General features: G+C 41.7%; 1 protein-coding gene across 1 annotated transcript; it reads left to right on the forward strand.

Moving 5' to 3' along the window:
- Positions 1–1,786: 1,786 nt before the first annotated feature.
- ndufa10 (NADH:ubiquinone oxidoreductase subunit A10) lies at positions 1,787–17,874 on the forward strand. The gene is given in 15 exon segments (XM_012878434.3): positions 1,787–1,946; positions 5,185–5,221; positions 5,224–5,238; positions 5,241–5,287; positions 5,289–5,318; positions 5,320–5,353; positions 5,429–5,548; positions 5,551–5,643; positions 5,725–5,811; positions 5,954–6,075; positions 8,070–8,149; positions 8,234–8,288; positions 8,365–8,450; positions 8,535–8,643; positions 17,724–17,874. Coding segments are annotated over 15 exon segments (1,059 nt in total). The 5' UTR covers positions 1,787–1,871; the 3' UTR covers positions 17,793–17,874.
- Positions 17,875–22,114: the final 4,240 nt, after the last annotated feature.

The raw sequence follows: 22,114 nt of genomic DNA on the forward strand, positions 1-22,114 counted from the left end.
AAATGTGCAAAATCACCAACTATTACAGGTGTATCTGTTGTGAAATCAAGATGTATGAAATGTGAGGCGCTGAAGAGCATTTGGGAGGTGAAAGTCTTTCAATGATAAAAAAAAAACAAGGTTTTAACAACAGTGTAATGAATCAACATTTTGTAATTACAACACAAGTGTTTTAGATTTGAATATGAATAAAAGGTTACACCATAACTTGAATGTTTTACATCGCTACTTTGCCTTTTTATAAAGCTTAGTGTTTGTATTTCATCATACAAATACGAAACAAACAAAAACTATTCCTCTCACAGTTAACACACGTTTCTCTTCTTCTTCTTTGTGACGTTTAATGGCAGTTGGCAAACAACTTGAATGTGCAGTACCGCCACATACCGCTATGGAGTGTAGAACAAAATGGCTGTATTTAACATATTTACTTGCTTTACTGTTTTACACTGATAATAATTAATAATTAACAATTTTATACTGTATCTTAATCTAATTTATATTACTATTTTCTAAACTACTATTTGTTATTTATATAACTATTCCCTTCCCTAAACTGTTTTGTTTACTTCCTTATTTTAATAAATATAGCACACCCTCCTACTATCCCTTTTTATCTATCAGTTCTAGTTTATTAGTTTATTTACTAATCTATCAATATATTCCCTAAATCTCAATCCATTAGCTATTAAACATTCTTTTGGATCATTAACATCTGGTTCTAATTACCAGAAGTTCCCGCCCTTCCATCTGTCTCCAACTTTTCAGCTCCTCTTGCAATAATTCTTATATTCTCTGCCTTATGCTTGGCTTGATCTGTGCAGTTGATAACATATACTATGAATAAAATTAGTTTCTCCAGTGCTCTCAGTGAAGTTTTCTTCTGTTTCTACATTAATTTGTTTTGGAATTTGATTCTCTACCTGATTTATTTCTCTTGTCCTTTGTCCTTGAACTCTCCTCACTGCTTCTTTGTAACTTATATTTTTGGTTGCTATAATTTGTTGTATTTCCGCCACATTTTTTCTCATCTCACATTCTCCATAGTTAACTCTGTGCTGGTCTCCATAATTACAGCACCTTTCTTCTGCTTCTTCCTTGCATTACTTGATTCTGGGTTCTTCACCACATGTTGAACACCTTTGCTTTCTCGACAAACTGCTGCCACGTGTCCATAGCACTGACACCTGTAGCATCTGAGTGGAGGCGGCATGAAATCAGTGTTGAATCCAGGACACTTGAATTTGGCTCAAAATGTCCCAGCTATAAGGGGGCAGCTGACAACTCTAAACAGAAGTGACATGCCTGGCATTCTTTTCCCTTGTATCCCATATATATATATATATATATATATATATATATATATATATATATATATATATATATATATATATATATATATAAATAATTTACCAATGTCTAAAGCGCTGATGCCTTCACGGAGTAGATGCAATTTTGGAGAGAATAAGTAACAAAAACTTGGACATGACGACCTGTAATTCTCTATCTAATATTAGAAAAATCACATTCTAATATAAACAATATCTTTTAATCTTACTTGTGAAAAGTTATCCCTCGAGCGCTGACGTCAATAGTCCGTCGATTTAAACAAAAATAAGCTGCACAGTGCTGAGGCATCATTAGTGTGTTTAGCTTGAATCAGCAGGTTAGGGTAGCAGGTTGACCGCCCCAAGATGGCGGCCGTAATTCCTGCGCCGCGACAGCCAATGCGGGGTGTATTCCTATTATGTCTATGTCACATCCCGATCCGTAGCGGTAAACGTCAAACTTCAAGGCCCTGAAGAGTATGACGCATATTTCAGGCGCCGGGTAGCGGTAGTTTTCGGGTCACCGTTTGGAGGACAGCAACGATGGCTCTGGCGGTAGTCCGGGTCCTCTTCCCAGCGGGAACATGTGCCATCAGAGCGGGGAGCGTGGTTCAGAAGGTGAGAAGCAGAACGGAGCGGGTCTGGGTCGGTACCGGCCCAGCGAGCCATTCTACATCACAAGGACAAGCTAGCTTCTTGGCCGCTAGCTTCACTCTCGGCCACTGAGCAGCGTCTTGTTTACCGCTGCTCTCAAGCAGAAAAGAACCCAGCAGGCTGAGCTGAAAGCTGACGGTCCGCTTGGTTCATTACATTTGATTACACTGAAGATTTAGGTCAATACAGCTGATCTAATTTATGAGGTGTACTTGGAATACTTGCTGAAGGCGTCAAAGTGCAAGGATTTGACTGATGGGCTCACACCTTGTCAGTGACAGCCACTGATCTCTATTATCCACTGGAATGTTAACAGCCCGCTGTTAGAACGAGTCGCTGTGAAGCCACCAGCCGCCATATTGGTACTCCCCATTTTCCTCCAGTAACTAGGGAATATGTGCGCTACAGCATCGAATAACGAGGATTTTCTCATGTTCAGTGGGGACTTAAAACTTTTAAAATGTCAAATGCCATATACTTTTATGTTATGTTCTAAAACTATCAAGTACTGAGAGTCATGTGCTGAAATATTTTGCATGATCTATCTATCTATCTATCTATCTATAAAACATGCAGAATATTTCAGCACCTAATTTCCTAGTAGTTGATAGTGTTAGTATTGAATGTAGAATTAAGTGTGAAATGTTTTCACACAGCCAGAAAACGGCTTGTTGTTGCAACCAAATCCTTTGGGATTCTGGGAGAGTAGGGAGTAGCAAGATGGCGGCCAGTGACTTCAGTTTTTCGGGCAAATCAGCACTCCAGTGTCTAATAGAGATCAGTGGTGACAGTGGACAGCAGCTACGGAAGCCCAGTATGACTGAGTATTAGAGCGACATGGTTGTCACCACCACTGTGCTGTTTTTATTTTTTATCAGGTGTGTGTCAGCCTGAATGGGTTCACACTGCATCCCTGATCTGCAGCAGGACAACAGGATTTTTGTCTTTTTTGATTGGTTTATATCCAGCTGTTGCACCTGCGCAGGAGTCGGTTCCTCAGCGGTGACGTGTTCCAAAACGTTCCTGCAGCAGGAATCTGTTGTTCTCCTCTGGATGTTCAGGCGAACGGCTAGATTCACTTTATAACGGCGTTAGCATGATATTAAAAAGTGCTCTTGCAGGTCAGGTTGAACTAGGTTTTTTTTTTTTTATTTTTATTTTTTTTATTAAGTTCCTTCAAATTGATTGTGGCCCGTCACATTTTACAAAAATCAAAAGGTTGAGTGGAAGAGGAGGAGGACCACAGCACAGGCATGATGTAGAACATGATGCCACCTTTTCCAGTGTGGGAGGCGTTCATTCCACTTTTAAAGGGGAGAAATACTGGCCATAAACCTGCCTCTGCCATCACAGCCGCTCCACAAATACTGAGCAATTTCCTCTTTAAATCATGTGTCCCTAACCGTTTTTTGGTAAAGTGAAAGCTAAGTGCTTGTGCAGGCTGTGTTGATCTTCTATGGCCAAAATGATTGGATTTCTCAGTTTTGATGGGGGAGAAGTATTTGTTTTTTCCAGCATTTGAAAGGCTGTTTATCACTGAATAAATGGGCCCATTTTGTTTCTTGGGTTTAACAGTTTGATGCATGACTTGTGGAGAAGTGTTGAGTGGAACTGTTCTCCCAGAAAAACCGTGTTTTTTCAGAACCCTCGATTATCCCCCGCTGGATCCAGAAGCCAAACAGATTTCCAAGGAAGACCTTTTCTCTTTTGAAACTGGTTTCTTTATCTGTGTTCCATCATTAGTTTCCCAACCAGCTCCTGTCAGTGTTCTGTTACTAAAACACACCCCAGCCTGGGTGCAGAGTTTTAAACAGTCCTATGTGACTGCCACTAGCAGACCGCCAGCTGACAACATGGGGCTTTGATGTTGTCCATCTAGTATGAATGCACTTTTCTAAACTCATTTTATGCAGCACTAGCTGCATAATGGTGAGCAGAAAAACCTTTTCATTTGATCATGAATGGCTTACTGTCTCTCAGATGCAACCCTAGCTGCTGGACTACCATGCGTATTGCCTAGTATCTCCTATTATTCATCTTTTGCCCGAGTTTGCCATATTAGCAATAACTGTGCAATATCTACTCTGGGATTTATTTCTTTACTTTTATTTTTGCCTTTTTCTGATAAACTCATCTTTTGCTCCTTCAGACTAGATTAACTTGTTTTTTTTAACTAAAAAAACTTTAACTGTGATTCGTTGCCACTGTCACAGCCAAATCCCCCATTGTGGGACCATAAATGATCATTTCCAATGATATGAAACTAGTGGTGTAGAGTATGGGACAAGTTGATATGAGACTGAATGTAAAGTGGTTTCCAGTCAGGAAATCTGGAATTCTCTTCCATCCTGGAATCAATACTTGCTGGAAATATAGATTTTCCTTAAAGCTAGAAGAGGCCCCAAACGATGCATTTCTCTGGCATGATGGAATTTAGAAATACATTTCAGTCTCTGCCATATTGGAAACTTTAAAGCTATATCAGCTGAGGCTGACCAAATTGTAGATAAAGTGAATTACCTTCTTTTTATTTATTTTTCTCCCTTTTTTTTCTTTTTGGCTTTTTTCCTTGTTCGAGGGCGATGGGGAAAAGGGGGGGGGGAGTGGATAGGGGTTGGTAGGGAGGGGTGGATGAGGGTGGGTGTGGGGGGGGGGGGGGGGGGTAAAGGGGGGGGAGGGATTAGGGCATTGGTTCTCTTTTGTTTTTCCTTTTGTTCTGCTCTTTTTGACCCTTTGTATTCTGTAGCTTTTGTTTTTTTCCTTTTTTGCCCTTAATTTTTTCTTTGTTCTTTTTTTTTTTTGCCTTTTTTCCTTTTTTCCTTTTTTTTTTTCTGTCATTTCTGCTTTTTTTTTTTTTTTTTTTTTTTTTTTTGTTTTAGTTTCTTTATTTTTTCTTTTTTTTTTTCTTTTTTTCTTTCCCTTGTTTTTTATTTTCTTTTTCTTTTTCCCTTTTTTTTCCTTTTTCTTTCTTTTTTTTCTTTTCCCTTTTTTTCTTTATTTTTTTCTTTCATTTCCTTTTTTTTCTTTCATTTTCTTTCTTTTTTTTCTTTTTCCCTTTTTTTTCTTTTTTTTTTTCTTTTTTTCTTTCTATTTCTTCTCTTTTTCGTTTTTCCCTGTTTTTTCTTTTGCTCTTTCCCCCCCTTTTTTTACGTTCTATCATAAGACGGGAAGTCAAACTAACGGCCTGGTTGTGTTGGTGCAGGCGGCTATCCACAGCAGCGCGGCGAGAAGCCTGCGCTACGCTGGTGGGCCTACGCTCTGGGGAGAGGACGAGCCCGCGGTTAAAGCGGTACAGCAAAATCATTCTGTGTGGATGGCAACCTGGCCTCGGGGAAGGAAGGCGCTGGCCCAGCAGCTGGCTGACAAACTAGGTAACTATCAGGCAGACCTGCCACGCGTTCCACGCCTGGAGAGGCGGCTGATCATGTGGGAATGTGGCTCCACAGGGATGCTGTACATGGCCGAGGCAGACACCTTCTACGTGGACAAGATGACCGGGGAGAAGCAGCCCCTCCCTCTCAGCTTCAACGGCATGTGCAGCCTGGAGAAGTTCTACACGGACCCTAAGCTGCCGACGGGAACAGCTACAGGCTGCAGCTGTGGATGTACGCCATGCGAGTGCTGCAGTACTCAGACGCTGTGGAACATTTGCTCACCACAGGTGGCGCCGCTGGCCTAACACTTCTCTGACAGAGCGTGTGAAGAAAAGCGCTGATCTCCATGGTGATCTTGTGTTTTTAAGGCCAAGGAGTGGTCCTGGAGCGGTCTCCTTTCAGTGACGGGGTCTTCCTGGACGCCATGTTCAAACAGGGCTACATCAGGAAGGAATGTAAGTACCCCGCACCGACACTGAAACATGGGCTGCTTCAGGCACAGTTGTGCTGCAGAACGCTGGCTTTTACCCCCCCGCCCCCAGCCTAATGGAAAACACACTACACAGGCTTGTTTATTAAAGTGTGTGTGGCCTGCAGGTGTGGAGCACTACAACGAGATCAAAAACATCAGCATTTGTGAGTTCCTCCCTCCTCACCTCGTCATCTACGTTGACCAACCAGCGCAGGAGGTGCAGAAGAAGCTCAAACAGAGCGGAAAGGTACGGCTCTGCCCGGTAGCCCCGGTAGCCCCGGCCTGACTGGACAGCACACACGGCACAAGCAAACCTGTTTAATCTACGACCCCCCCCCCCCCCCCCCCATCACCACCTAGAGAAAAAACCCTTTTAGGAAGCCGATGGTCGCTGAGAGCTGCGTGGGTGTGAGCGGCCTTTCAGCACTTTCCCCTACAGGTTATAGCTGAATGCAATGCTCAGAGTCTAAAGCAGCATATTATCCAGGTATCATCAGATTTATTCTGATATTATCCAGGTATCATCAGATTTATTCTGATGTTATCCAGGTATCATCAGTGGGCAGGAAATATTTGATCCCTGAAACTGTGTTTCCTGCTAATTCTCCTCTATGTCTTCCAGCAGAGCCAATGCATCCACCACCCAGCATTATGCATGAGTCTGTTTGACCATCTGCAACAATTACAGTAGTCTAACCTCACAACTTGTCACAACAATCTGTTAATCTGAGGAACACTTCACCCTTGGGATCATTGGGAGTGGGATGATTGAAAACCCCGATAAGATGTTTGCAGACTTTTTTTAAGATTGCTTATGGGCTTTTTCTTTATTTCAAAGGTCCTTTTGTATAGTCTTGTGTCACCAGCGCAAGCATGAATAACACTGTGATTTTGAAGGCTTATAATGGTAAATGTCTTGTACTTGTATAGCGCTTTAACTAGTCTTGATGACCTCCAAAGCGCTTCACACTACAGTTCAGTCATTCACCCATTCATTCACACCCTGACGGTGGTGAGCTATGTTAGTAGCCACAGCTGCCCTGGGGCAGACTGACAGAGGCGAGGCTGCCATGCACCAGCACCACCGGGCCCTCTGACCACCACCAGCTTCATAGATGAAGTCGATCTATGATTAAAGTCTGATACTGAGTGAAATTGAAGTTTGAGAGGAATTAGGATGCAGCATAACTGCGATTCACCACTTTACCATCTGCATCGCCTCCATTTTTTGTTATAGATAACAACTTTTGCATAGAAAGTGACGTATGCACATTTCAGGACCCATTTTGTGCGTACACAAGCGTTGTAAATGAGACTCCAGATGTGTAATGTGAACCGTTAACAAGTGAAACAGCCAAATGCTGTAAGGGTCCCCGCCCCTCTGTAACGTGACACTCACGCCGCGCCTGAATGTATTACTCAGTCTTAAAGACAAGCATCTGTTCTCCAGTCAAAATGCAACTGCTGTCTGGTAAAGCAGCTGGGTCTCTGTTTAGGAGGTCTGAGTTGATGTTTGAAGCTTCCTCAGGTCACAGACACAATCTGGTGGAGACTGGTACCCAGGGAGAAGGCTCAGCTCAGCAGGAGGGTGGGTTCTTGTACTGGTACCAGTCTGGGCTTCAGCTCCTATCTTCTGCACCCTAATGATACCCTGGTGCTAATAAAGGTCCAATATGGATGAAATGCAATACAGAAATGTGTGATGGATCAGTTTTGAAGTCATGCTGCCAGTAGCAGTGATCAGACCATTTCAGAGTTTAACTGCAGCTGCTGGACTCCTTCAGCTCAGCACAATAGCTTTATTCAGCTAAACGTTCACTTATTGCTAATTAGTTCTGCTTTCATGGAATCAACAGTTCAAACAGTAAAAGGAACAATATTATATTATATTTGTCTCTGGCAGGTTGGGAATAAAGTTTCTCAGGATAGAATATCATGTTAAGTTGTAACTATTTTGGATTGTTGTCCCAAGGATTTAAATTAAGAAGCCGAACGTTCAGGCAGCCCATGTTAACCTGCTCCTACGTCCTCAAAGATCAGGATTTAAAATCAGACAGCCAGGAGACCTTGACCTGAACAGTAAAGGGAACCAGAAACCATTCTCTCTCTTTTACGATCCTGAAGATAAAACCAACAGGAACTCCTGGAGGAAATGGAGCAGCCTGGTTCAGGAAGCATAATACAACATAGATTGCTTTGAACTCATTTTTTTTAATGTTGTTATGTAATGTGTTGTTTCAGTCCTACCTGCAGAATGTGCCCCTGCAGTATCTGCAGAGCATAGAGGATTCCTACAAAAAGTCTTTCCTTCCCAAGATCAGGTATGTGGGCAGAGAGCTTTGCACATGTCGCCCAGAGAGGAGTCACTGCTAGCCACCGTTAACCCTGTATGGTGTCTTCCTCAGAGAAACATCAGAACTGCTGGCTTATGATGGAAGCCAGGCTCAGGATGTGGAGAGGGTAAGAGACAGCCGTGAGGGATACTTCCTGCATGGACGTGTCTCCTAAAAGACGTTGACCTCCATGTTGTCTGCAGGTGGCAGAGGACATAGAGTACCTGAAGTTTGAAAAGGGGCCGTGGCTGGAGCAGGACGACGTCAGCTACCACCATATGAGAATGCTGTGAGTGTGTCTGTTCTCTGAGGATCCGCAGTGCTTAGAGAAGAGCTGCTCACCCAGCAGCTTCTCTGCTCATCTCTCTTTCAGTGTGGAGGACAAACAGCGGGTTTCAATGCTGATGAGCATACCCAAGTTCCTGCCTGAGATCACCATCGGAGCCCACGACTTCGATGACAAATACTACGCCTACAGATCAGTAAGTTGGGACATGGCCCATGGTGTGAGCCATGGTGTGAGCCATGGTGTGAGCCATGGTGTGAGCCATGGTGTGAGCCATGGTGTGAGCCGCGAAGCTTGGCCGTCCCATTCTAATGCAGTTTAACTCTAAAAGGCATTTAAAAACTTCAAATGGGGGAAGCAAAGGGCTGTACATCCAGAGAACGAAAAGCATCATAGAGTCATAAAACAATCTTAGGCACAACAGCTCACACTGAAGAACAACCAGCCGCTGTTGTGTTGAACATCAGGTGTTAGCAGAGTAACTTCCCCAGACTGGTTCACATCAACCAGCTTCTTTCTGACTGCAGCATTTTCTTTCTTCATTCAGTCACTAATTAGGTCACATGACATACACTCTGCAATATGATTGCTTGGTCCCAAAGTAAAATAAAATGAACAAATCAAATATAAATCACAGTACAACATTTATAAATCTCAACACCCCCACTTGCTCTCACATTTTTATTTCATTATTTCAATACAAAATTCATAAATGAGTTAAATTTCATTAACCTGAACTTTGTTGCTGGTTTTGTTAACACATCTGTGACCGTACCTTCAGTTGAACAGTATTCCAGATGAATTCTGCCCTCCTTTATGACAGATCTCACTAAATGAAATTTAATGTCCACATGTTTACATCGTTGTCTATACACAGGATTTTGTGCTAAAGCAATGGCACCCTGATTGTCCACACCAGGGAAAGAAGTTGAGTCTTCAATAAAGATTTAAAGGCAGACTGTGGAGCGGTCTGCCTGTTCCTTGACTTGGGGCCCATAACGGCAAAAGTCCAGTCCCCTCAGAGCTTCAGCCTCTCCACTGGAAGCACTAAGAGAAGCCCATCAGCTGACCTGATAAACCAGACGTGTTAAAGCGCCCTACGCTTGGCTTAGCTTTTCACTTTAATCAGTCAATCAATTTCCCCTGGAAGCATTTGTGCCACGCGGCGCCTAAATTAGATTGAAATTCTAATTTCAGATGCGTATGCTCTCCTGTTTGGCAGGGAACGAACAGGAAAACAACATCCTGTGTCAAAGTTCACTTCTGAAATTATCCCAGAATAAGAGTGGAGTCTCAGTTCGGCCACAAGGTGGTAGAAGCTACCTTGTCAAGATAAGTTGGAGGAAGGCTGTTAATATACTTAAAAACAAATAACAGGACTGTCCAGTCAGGTCGGCAGCACACAGGGAGCCAGTAAAAAGCAGCAGATACAGGGTGATGGAGTTAAGACAAGACGCTCAAATACGGCGCGGCACAATAATCAAGATGTCAATGAGCTGCTCAAAGTCCTGCCTGGACAAAATTCTCTTGATTTGGCAATTAGTCGCAGCTTTTTTTTTTTTTACAACAGAGCGAACTTGTGTCAAATCTGAGGTCATCATCTAATTTCACTCCTAGATTGGTGGCAGAGGATTTCACATGTGAAGTCAAAGAGCCAAGGTTTCACCGTGAAGAATTTGGGACCTCAGCGTGGCCTTTCCATTTACTCCTACAGCTAGAAAAGGGAATAAAGTGGCTCTACATACAGCTGCATCTCAGTAACATGTTATTAATAATAATAATAATAATAATAATAATAGGGTGCCTTTTAAAAATCTTTGCGGTTGAGTCAAAAAGTGAAACTCAAAACAGATTCACTCCACACAATAGGGAATTTTGAAGTCTTTAAGTTTCCCCTGAGGCTTTTTGCCTATATTACAACCTGTCATTGAAATGTTTTTAATCTTATTTTATATGATGGATCTGCACACAACGGTGTAAATGGGTAAAGTGAAATGAGAGAATATAAAATAACAGAAAATTGGGGACTCCCGGTTGGCCTATGGAGTGGTAGGACACGCAATAGAGCCGCTTTTCCAAAACACACACTAATCCCACTGAATTACTCGGTAACGGAACCCTTTGTAATGTAAGGTGTGGATGAGTGGGAGAACAACAACTAAAGGCCAGAAAAATATGGAAGGGAAAATGTGGAAAAAACAAGACAAAGGATCTTGGGCCTTGAAGACTAGCAACGCTAACTCTGGTCAAGCTAGCAGTAGCCAACTGAGCACTGCTACTGTCGGTCCTGGTGAGGTGAAGAATGCCATAAAGGAGCAGACAGTGACAGCTTCAGGCACGAAATGTATAACCTGGGGCCAGACATTAAGGGGAAACTTAATGTCAAGGAAATGCAAATCATCTGGGAACGAGTTGAAGAGACGGCGACACGTGTGGAAGACTGGGCGCAGCGGCACCGAGGCTCCCTGCGCCCGCCTTGTGGAGCAACGGGCCCGGCAGTCTGAGCTGACGACCTGGAGTCTCCATCGACACGGAACAATATTCGCATATTCGAGTCGATGATAATCAACTTCCAGGAGCTCACCACCAAGGAAAGGAGTCTGGAGGAAGATGATTCGGCTGGGCTTTAGAACCGTATATTTTGATTGTGATTATGTGTCCAAGATTGTGACGAAACGCAAGGGATACACTGGAATCAAGAAAATGCTTAAGGAGAAGCGGATCTGTCTCTGGGACACCAGGACTTGAACATACTCAGCTCACAGGAGCTGCAGAGAGAGTTGAGGAGCCGTGTTCTGCTGTTGAGGTCTCCATGTGTAGCTAGCCTGAGGAGGGCTACTTGTTCGATTCTGCGTTGTGTAATGACGACCGCTCAGGCATCCCAGGTCAACGTACTGATGCCGTATTTATTCTGTACACAGTGATTAAAAAAAACTGTTCAGCAGCAAATACCGTATCCAGCCGACATCAGTCCACCTGCCCATGACAAAGGGAGCAAAATAAAATGTAGCATTGAGCGGGAAAAAGGGTCGGCTCATTCACAGACATGCTGCCACAGTAAAAAAACATTCCATTCGCCGTTAAACAACTGAAAAACATGCTAGCTTTAAAGACATTTTTCTTTACACTTGAACTTTTAACCAACAAACCACCAAGAGCTCCGTGAAAACTCTCCTTCCTCCGTAACAGCCATGAACGGTCTGGTGTAGGAGGAAATGACGTCATCAGTCTACCCACAAAAATAAAACAAAACTTTCCAAGAATTATGAGTATTTTTGTTTAAAATATTAAGTCCAGCATAAAACTGAAAGACAATATATTAATGAAAATAAGAAATAAAGGATATTTGGTGGAATGACTTCGTCCTTCCACGCTCCACATGGAGCCGTGGCATGAGAAGCCTCTGGGTGGGAATCACACTGAATAAGTATTAACAGATTTTATGCAACATGATCCAGTTGGATCTGGTTATGGCTTTACGTTTATTATTGTTAACTTAATTTTACAATGGATCACATCTTACACGTTGGACTAATAGGATGGCAGAGCTAGGCTGTTTGGGCGGGATAATGAGGGCAGATTTATTCTGGTAATGGGAAGGATTGAAAGTGTTCTGGTCACTTTTGCTAATGGATATGTCCCTCCAAAAGGTGAAATAAATTTCTTCAAACTGTTATTTGATAGACTAATATCAGAATGTGCAGGAATTCTGGTCTGAGGTGGAGACTGGAACATTATTCTGAATCACTCCCTGGATGCATCGAGCCTAAGAAGACAAAAATCCCATAAATTTAGAGACCTCAAATAGTTTATCAAAGAGATGGTCCTTTGTGATGTCTGGAGAGATTTATATGGTGAAGAAAAAGGCTTCACTCATTACTCAGCCACTCATCAGGTGCACTCCAGATTAGATTACTCTTTACTAAACGCTACACATAGATACAGGGTTCAGGATTGCTCAATAGCAACAGCTGATGTATCAGACCGTAATAGTGTGAGACACAGTTAAAGCAACAATGAGAGGGAAACTAATCTCTAGAACTTATTTAAAGAAGTTAAAAAGAATAAAGTTTGACAAATTAGAAGAAACATTAAAAGACCTAGGGAAACGGCAACAAACTAATCAATGTTTGGAATTGGCGAATCAGATAAAGAGATCAAATGACAAATGGATAACATTTTTAATGAGGAATTGGAAAAGAGGTTTAGATTCACAAAACAATCTTTTTAGGAATCAAGTCCAAAAGCAACAATTAGCGATGAGGACAACAAATAACTAAATCAGTTAACGAGATTAGAAACCCCTTGACTAATAAAATAAAATATGAGCCTGAAGATATCCATACAATTTTTAAGGTCTATTATGAAACCTTGTACTCTCAGTCAGAGCCTGTTGATGACGCTGATATTGATCAATACCTATCCGTTCTGGACCTCTCGTCCATAGGATTAGTTCAGAATGGAGAGTTAACTTCACCCATTACAAGGAAAGAGACTCTGCAATTAGTAGACTGAGAAATAACAAATGTCCGAGTAGACCCTAACCCTAACTCAAGTGAATGGTACAGACGTTTTAAAGATGTCCTCGTACCAATCTTGCTTGAGTCCCTAAATTGGACTCTTAGCAAAGCTATATAACCACCATCAAGGAAGCAAGCTGTGATTTCAGTTCTCCCCAAAGAAGGCATAAATAAAGAACGTTATGAATCGTATCACACAATTTCTAGTTTAAATATAGATTATAAATTATTTACTTCCATAATTTTTGGATTGATAATTTTCTCCCAGAGTTAACAGATGAAGACCAGATGGGGTTCATAAAAGGAAGGCAGACACAGGATATTAGGCATACTCTAAATATTATAAAACATATTAATAACCAAAACTTAGTAGGTCTGGTCAGGCTTGACGTGGAAAAGGCGTTTGACAGGGTAAGTTGGATTTTTCTATTTAGAGTATTCCTGGAAGGAATAAATATTTCAAAAGAAATTCATAAAATTGGTCGTTTTTACAGACAATGTTATCACATGCCTCTAGAATCTAGACATAACTCTTCCCAAACTAATTGAAACTTTGGGTGAATATGGCCAGATGTTGGGTTATCTTTTAAATATCACAAGTTCTCCCATTAATTACATATGAAATACGAGAACTAGGCAGGATTATTAACTAAATCAAAAAAATACCTGGGTGTCTCCATCACTCAAGATATGAGCAAGTTATATTTAAAATTCAACATACGCAATATTAAAGATATTACAAGGTGGTGTCACACACTCACACCTAAGGAGAATTTAGAGAGACCAATTAACCCAACAGTTAATTGGACTGTGGGAGGAAGCCGGAGTACCTGGAGAGAACCCACGCATGCACAGGGAGAACATGCAAACTTCAAAGACCCAGGGTTGGACTCAAACCTTGCTGCAAGGCAACAGCACTATGTGACAAAGTTGTGAAGAAGTACAATTCAGGGTGGGGTTCCCCCAGAGGGCCATGAAAGCCGTTATCATCTGGCCAACCACCAGAACTCACAGGAGGGCATTGATCAGAGAGCCACTGAGACCAAAGGTAACTCTGGAGGAGCTGCAGGGCTCCACAGCAGACTGGAGGATCTGTCTGTAGGATTACAATAAGCTGTACGCTTCATAGAGCTGAGTTTTATGGAAGAGTGGCTAGAATAAAGCCATTAATTGGAATTAGAAATGAGAAGACCTGTTTAAATGTGCTTAAAGGTGTGTGGGTTACTCCCTTGATGTATGGAGGAAGGAGCTTGGGTCAGATGAGATTGAAATTGAAGGAAAACTCTGTGTCCGGCACAAACCCAAAACCTCCCATCACCCTACACTGTCCACACAGTGAAACATGGTGGTGGCAGCACCATGCTGGATGGATGTTTTTCAGCAACAGGGACCAGGAAACGGGTTCTGCTTCTGAACATTCTCGTATTTAGCACCATCCATCTTTCCCAGAACAGTCAGTCTGCCTTGGACAGAGGTTAATCTTCCACCAGAACAGACTGCTAAAGCAACACTAGAGTGGTTTAGAGTGGTTTTACTGTGTTGGAATGGGCTAGTCAAAGTCCAGAACTCAATCCAGTAGAGAATCTACGGTTAGACTTCAGGATCGCCATCGTTCACCAGTGAAAACCGTGTATGCACTCAGCACTTGTTCGGACTTCTTTTACATGAATTACGGCAACAGTGGAGCGTGGTATGGAGGGAATCAACCTGTGGTTCTGGTGAGGTGCTGAGGAAGTTCGCTTCAAAGCAACCTCTGGGTCATCAGCGTTGCAGGTTCTGGTGTCTCTCATCTTCCTCTTGACAACAATCCATAGATTATCTGGTAGACTTGGGTCAGGGCTGTTTATTGGCCACTATAAAGCAGGGCATGGCAGGAAATGACATTGAGTATGGAAAAATGTTTATTCTTTTATTTTCTGAAGCAGAATATCCAAATGATGTGTAATAAGGCGTTTACATTGGTTCATGTTGAAAGAGCACAATTTCTTCCTTAATTTGCAGCATTAAGCTATGATTGTCCCGTGGGATCCCTGAGTGACTCACTGCCTGAATTGCTTCTTATTCTTATTATTTTCTACTAGTTTGCTCTTTAGAACACTTTAATTTCAGGTTAAGCTTTTTGCTGAAATGCCAAACAAAGCACAAAAACAATTCTTTTAAATTTTAATAAAAGCCATGAATCTAGTTCATAATTAGTACTTTTGGCGGTCAGCACAGTGTTCTTTTTAGAAAAGTCTGTGTTGTACAGACAGACGGATCTGGTCCAAGTTAATCTAGAATGGATCCACACCCCATATCAGAAGCTGATTCGGTATTGTGCTGTATCAATGACCTGTGGAACCTACAGATAAGACTGGAGCGCTGTCAAAGCAGCTGATGTTGCACCCGAATGTCCAGAATTGTACAAAAGCCCAGAAAAAGAAATGTAGAGATGCGAGTGTGGAAATCTGTGATTTTGAGATTGAAAATGTCCCAGAAGGAACCCTGACCTCCATGCAGCTTGTCAGCAGAGGGAAGCAAGAAATGCTGTCAAATGTCCTGCTAGATGGACTTGGTAAAGCCCAGTGGACCAGAACCATCAGTAGGTGAGGAAACGTCCCACTGGACTGTTTTTAATGAAATGTGAACTGTGCTTTCATCTAAAACGAGGACTTTGGAGCATTGAGGAACGGTCTTTCTCATCTTCCCCCTGATAAGATGCCTCTAAAGCTGTGTCTGGTTCTGGGTGGCTCAGTAAAAGGACAGCGCCACCCTCTGTCCACCACAACCCAGTGTGGCCGGTGGCTGATGAAGCTTTGACTCCAGCTCCACACCCTTCCCCAAACGTGGGGTCTGCTGCACAATCCAATCAAGCCTGAGGTTGTTTCTGTTCCCTGGCCACCTTTCATGCCACACTTTCCCCTTCTACTCAACCTTCCGCTCATGTTGAAAGACCTCTGAAAGGCACTCCAGGTCTTTTTCTGCAATTACTTTTTGTAGCATAGCCTCCTTGGGGAGGGTGGCCCAGACTGTCCGCCCTCTGCTCAGTGGTGTTGAAAGCTGGAACATCATATTTCTGAATAAAAACTAAATTCCTTTTATTAGTCTAACGCAGGGGCCACCAATATGGTGCCTGCGGGCACCATATTGGTGGCCCCCAAGGACCAGATGTGGCGCCTAAAAGCCTGTTCTAAGACTAGCACCACCCTCCAGTGAGCTGCATCTAAAATGTCTAAAGTGTCTGTTGCTCTGCTTTTGTAATCACACTTGGATTTATGTAGATTTAAAACTGACTATCTAAAAGTGAAAAGCATTGCTAATATGTGTATTGGTGACTCTGACTCTTGTAGTTCAGAGGTCAGTACTGGTGGCCCTTGGTGTGACACAGTGCTGATGAAGTAGCTCTGTTTCAAAAAGGTTGGTGACCCCTGGTCTAATGTGATCTAAGTCTGAAAAACAGACTTTTGTTTTTTCAGCAGCTGTAAGCCATAAATGTGTAAAGAACATAAAGGGATGAACTTTCTCTTTTTCTGAGCCGAGGTGAGTCTGGCTGTTTGGACTGTATGTGAATGGTCTCCCTGGCCTTCCAGCAGTGCTGACCTGGAAACGCTGTCTCCTTCCACATGCTTGTCTTTGGAGCGTTCTGAACAAAGTCACCTGGTGCTCTCCAGGCTCCAGAAAGCACATGGCCTGCTCCCCACTGAGAGCCCACTGGCCCTTAGGTATCCTCTGCGCCTGTTTGGAGACGGCTGGGCCGGCACAGGCACTTTCTCTCACTTTAGTTCCAGCAGCAAAGCAAATCCTGAGATGTGAAGGAGGAGCTGAGCTGACAGCCTGTTAACCGGCTCGAATAATGTCCTCATATAAAGTGAGGAAGAAGTCTTCTCCATGTTTAGGGATGATCTGGGTCATTAAGCTCTTGTTTTTGTTCTGTCAAACGGTGGTTTCACTCAGTCTGTGGCCTTGTTTTATCTGATTCAGAGAGCTTTGTTAAAGCCTGAAAGCCGTTATAAGGAACCGTCTCTTTGCAAAGTCTGCCTTGTCCCCTTTTTCATTGACTGCTCCTATTTTCATTATTTCATTTTAGTCTGATGAAACTCATTTTCCTGTGCTGAAATATCGACCCCCCCTTCCTAGTTACAAATGTCACATGTGGAATATTCTGCCCGGCTGTTTGTATCATCGGTCTTGTGGGGAAACATTCGGGTCTGACCTTTTCTGTTTATTGACTGGAGCCGTTTTTGTCTCCCCCTGCTGCACGAGTCGGGCTGCGTAATGCAACAGGAGGCCGTGACCTGACATTTCACTCCGAGTCTGCATCTCAGAGGAAAGAATGAGGACAATGACACGCAGCAGAATGTCTCCCTCAGCACATTTCAGCCAGTAGAGGAAAGTCGGCGGACGACATTTGCAAAACTCATGTTTCAACTTCCTCTGAATCCTGGAGCGGCTGCCTTCTAGTCCTGCTTGGGCTTCCAGCAAGTGAGCTGAGGGTGTTTTTAGCAGCCATCATCCTTGATCAATTGGCTGAAACAAACAATGATGGAGAGCAAATGCGCATTCTCTGTACACAAGAAAACTGAAGGTCACCACTTGGAAAGATCTCCTGGTTTTCTGTGTGAAACAACGCAAAAAGGGATTTGTGGGAACTTCTCGCAGTCATTTCAAATCATGAATCTTCATTTATGTTCTGCTGTTTTTCTTTTTTTCAAAGCTATTTTGTTAATCTCATTATGTTATAACATGACATAAACAAATCTTTATCTTGTTGTTTCAGCTGCCCGGTAAGAAGTATGCTCGTGGCTACAATGAAGACGTTGGGGATAAATACATCTGGCTCAAGTGAATTTTGCTGTTGGCTGATCTGCAGTGAACTCAGTCGTTCTGTTGTACAGTCTGAGTGAAAACTATGTATTAAAACAATGCTAATAATTGGTGAAGTATTCTGTCATTTGTTTTAATAGAACTTCACAAAGCAGAGCTGTTGGGATGCAGCTCCCATTAGCTAAAACTTAGATGAATAGACACTTTCATCACGGCACTACGACAACATGTCATTCCTTCACTCACCAAACACTCCCGTTAGTTCGTCCTTCCCCTTGTGGTTAGCGGCCATCCAACTACAGAGCGTGAGTTACGCAGAGAAGACCTCGGGTCCCTGTTTTTATTACCAGGAGAAGCCAATAACAGTGCCCCCTACTGGTGAGCAGCTTTATCAATGTTTTCTATTTGCTCTGTGTGCTCACAGTTCTGGGCTTCAGTATGAAAGCATGGGGACTGCCTTAAAAATGAACATTAAATGATGATGCAGGTATAGTACCGTGTTGCCCAATCTTTGAGGCATCAGGTTGGTTTTGTTACACAGGGACCACAACAAGCATTTTTAGTCTGAAGGTTACAGCAAAAAATAAAAGTCAAAATGATCGACCACCTTAGGCTCTTTGAGCAAATTTCCACCAGCTGCCCCTGAGACAGAAGAAATATATTTTATATACAGCTGTAACTGGAAAAGACAAGAGTTCATGAAAGGATCCCTTGAAAGGGTGAAAGATGACTAAAACCAACTGCCTACTCTATCTTCAGGGTAGGTATCATTTTATAGAATGTTTTATAATTTTTTTCTAATAAAATGCATCTTAGATGATCAGATTAATGTCAAAATACACTGTTTATAAAAAAAAATTCAGTTGAACATTTGCTCCATTAGCACGTGTTCTCATCCGATCAGATGTTATTTTCCTGATTTTCTGAAGTAGTGGAGGTCCTGTGTTTTTGGTTATTCTGTAGAGTGAAGCAACATTTGCACCTGAATGAAGCCTTTCAACCTATGTAAGAACTTCAAGGTCAGGATGCTGCCGATTTCCCAGGAAGCGTTAGTGCTGTCTCTCAATGCTCTCCAGAATCTTGTTTCCACCAGAACAGAGCTTGCTCTATGATGGCAGCAGGTCTGTGAATGTGACTCTATGCCAGGGGTGTCAAACTGATTTTGGTTTAGGGGCCGCATGCAGCTTAATCTGATCTCAAGAGGGCCACACGAATAAACTCATTGCAAGATTAAATAGAACTAATAAATGTGGACTTGTTGTTGATTTTTATATTAAATTAATTTCACTTTTACACAATATATTATGAATAACCTCAGCGTTTTTAAGAAAAATATGTGCAAATTCAACAATACTCAGTTAAACATGTACTTATGCATTATGCATAAGAACTGATCACAGTGATTATACAATGTTGAAAAACATTTATTCACATTTTTTGGAACTTAAAAACACTGTCCTGCATGACAAAATACATCAAACATATAAAAATTAACAAATGATTTAAAATCAATTTTCAACATCTAAAGTTCAATGCTACCATCTGCTGATTAAAGCACAGCGGAACTGCAGATTTTCAATTAAACAAAGTACTGTACATGTTTTTTCAATAATTGTTTTATCATTCTCTTCCTTTTATCTCCTCTTTCTTTCACCTTTTCTTTTTTCTTCTTGTTCTTCCTTTTCTTTCCTACTTTCCCATTGTAGTGTCCATATCATTTGAGATATTCCCCGCATGAATCATAATAAAACTATTCACATTCATAAATCAAGCGGAGCACTATGGCAAAAGCAGTACTGCTCCACTTGTGAAAGTCAAATTTGATGAGCTCTTTTTGGCATTAAGACAACAACTCTTACTGACACAATGCCAGACAGGACACTGGAAAACAAAAATAATAAAATAAAATATATATATATATATATATATATTATTTTTTGGAAAATAATATATATATGTTTTATTTTATTTCTGGAAATATATATATATTATATTTATTTTTGGAAAATAATATATATATATATTATTTTTTGGAACATGCCGGTTCCGGCGACCGGGCCGGGCCGGCATGTTTGACACCTCTGCTCTATGCAAAGGGAGACTTTAGCACAAAGAACCTGTGGCCAGTTGTTAAAGTGCAGGTGGAGAAACAGGAGCGCTCACACTGATCTGCCCCAAGAAAGATCGGTCAGCATCAGTCAGGGTTTGACCCAGAAGGTGATAAAGGTTCTTTAGAACTTCTGTTCACTCTGACATCCTGCTTAACACAGTAGACATTGGTTATTACCACAAATGGGAGGTTTTTCTGAAAGCCAGTTTTATGTTTGTGACACATTTAAAAGATATTTTGCATTACAAATATACAGTCAGAAAACAATCTGAAAACGGTAAAGTCATGAAACAAGTCACTGTATAACCATTTGGTCATTACTAGAAATCCAGTGTCTACTGACCTGGTCATGGTATGGAAGACCAAATCATTTGGTGGTTTTAGTCCTTCAGGTGACTGAGGTGGGCGTCAGTAGAGCCCTGTCCCCTTCCGTTCATCTGCAAGATGTGAGGAGACGTCGAGCTTAACTCAGCACACACGACTCTGTCACATTGAGCCGGGAACTTTTCCAGGTTGTTTCAGGGGAGTTCAAATAGACAGCTTTCTCATAGCAGCTATTTGCATCGACTGGATTTTAGTATTTAAATGTTTGCAATCTGTGATCTTTAGACGCAGAAGCAGGAGCAGAATTAATCTTGTGCCAGTTCATAACATATGTCTCAAGGCACTTTAAAAAAAAAGACTATTAAACCCAATCATACAGACTGGTCCTATTTATCAAACAGTGCAGTCAAGTTAAGTTTATTATTAGATAAATAAATGATCTGACATACCTTTTTCTTACTGTCTGATAATAACCCCGAATGACGCTTTCCTGTCTTTGGCTAACTAGCATTGCTGAAATTAAATGAAATTCAATTCTAGTTGCTAAATACCAGAATAATGAGGGTTTGAAACATTTTCTTAATTGCCTTTGACTGCTAGGCTTTGGTCAAACATCTAAGGTTTCCTTCCACAAACATCTCACAACAGTTTTCTGTGCCCATATTCACAAAGAATCCTAAAAGTAGTTCTTAGGATTTCCAGAATTCTAGAAATTTTCCTAGAAGTATACCTTGGTAAGGTAAAAGTCATTCACAAAGTATCTTAGGCCTTGATAGAGCTCCTAAAGTGAAAAATCTTTTAGGAGTGGTGAGGCGGACTTTTAGCGAGCCTAAGGGTCTGAAGCAGGAAGATGGTGGAAACAGAGAGAGCTGATTGGCTGATCCACCACCTAAACAGTGGAGGAAATGATCACAGAAACGTCTTTAACAATCATACAATTATTAATTTCATTAGCAAGGACCATGCTATATAAGACACAAGTTTGAAGATTTATTACAGGAAGGGAAGAATGAGCTTGGCTTGGTCATCTGGGGAAAATGATGGAGGGCTTGGGAGATGGAGACTCAGTGTGTGGGTATGGTCTTTGGGGAAATTCGTTCAATTTATTTTTCCTGAGCCTACATAGGACCCCCTGAGACAGAACCTGTAGCAAAAAGGAGTAAAACATGGTTATGAGTTTGAGGGAAGGAAAAGGGGGATGAGGATGATGGGATGAAGGGAAGGGAAGGGAAGGTGGAGTTGACTGTACAACAGACTGAGAAGAATGGCTGAACAAGGTATACACAGGCTGCTAGGGAAACTGGAGGAGTGCTTGTGAGCGTGGTTAACATATCAACGTCATATGTAGATAAGATCAACTTTATCATCCCCATAGAGGGAAATCCTTTAGTTTCAGCGGCCTGACGGCTTAAAGGCACGGCTCAAGTAATGTAATTGTATTGAGGATAAATATTGAATGCTCATTAATTAAAATGGCTAAATGTACAAAGAATAAAGTACAGAGGGATTTGATATTGTTTACAGAAAAGCTCTCAATAATAAACATTTTAGAAGAATTGCAAAGAGGTGCAGAAAAAAATATATATAATACACTCTAGACAAGACTAAAGAGGTGAGAAAGTATTTTCTGTATTGTACGTGATGATGTCAGCAGCCTAAATGGTCATCTAGAAGTTTGCTTGTGTGATGCAGTCTTTTCTCTGGCTTTTGATTGCTGCGCAGAGCGCTTCTCGCTTTCCAGGCTGGTGGGTACAGCTTTTTACGATTGCTCAGGCACAATTTTGAAAACGGCTTGGAACACAAACACAATTAGCACAACCACACACACAACAGCACAGATCCTGTTCAAGATGAAAAACTATACACACAATTATGAAAAAAAAAACATATTATGTTGCCATATGAAACGC

Source organism: Fundulus heteroclitus, chromosome 7, assembly GCF_011125445.2.
Source record: "Fundulus heteroclitus isolate FHET01 chromosome 7, MU-UCD_Fhet_4.1, whole genome shotgun sequence".
Taxonomy (NCBI): Eukaryota; Metazoa; Chordata; class Actinopteri; order Cyprinodontiformes; family Fundulidae; genus Fundulus; species Fundulus heteroclitus.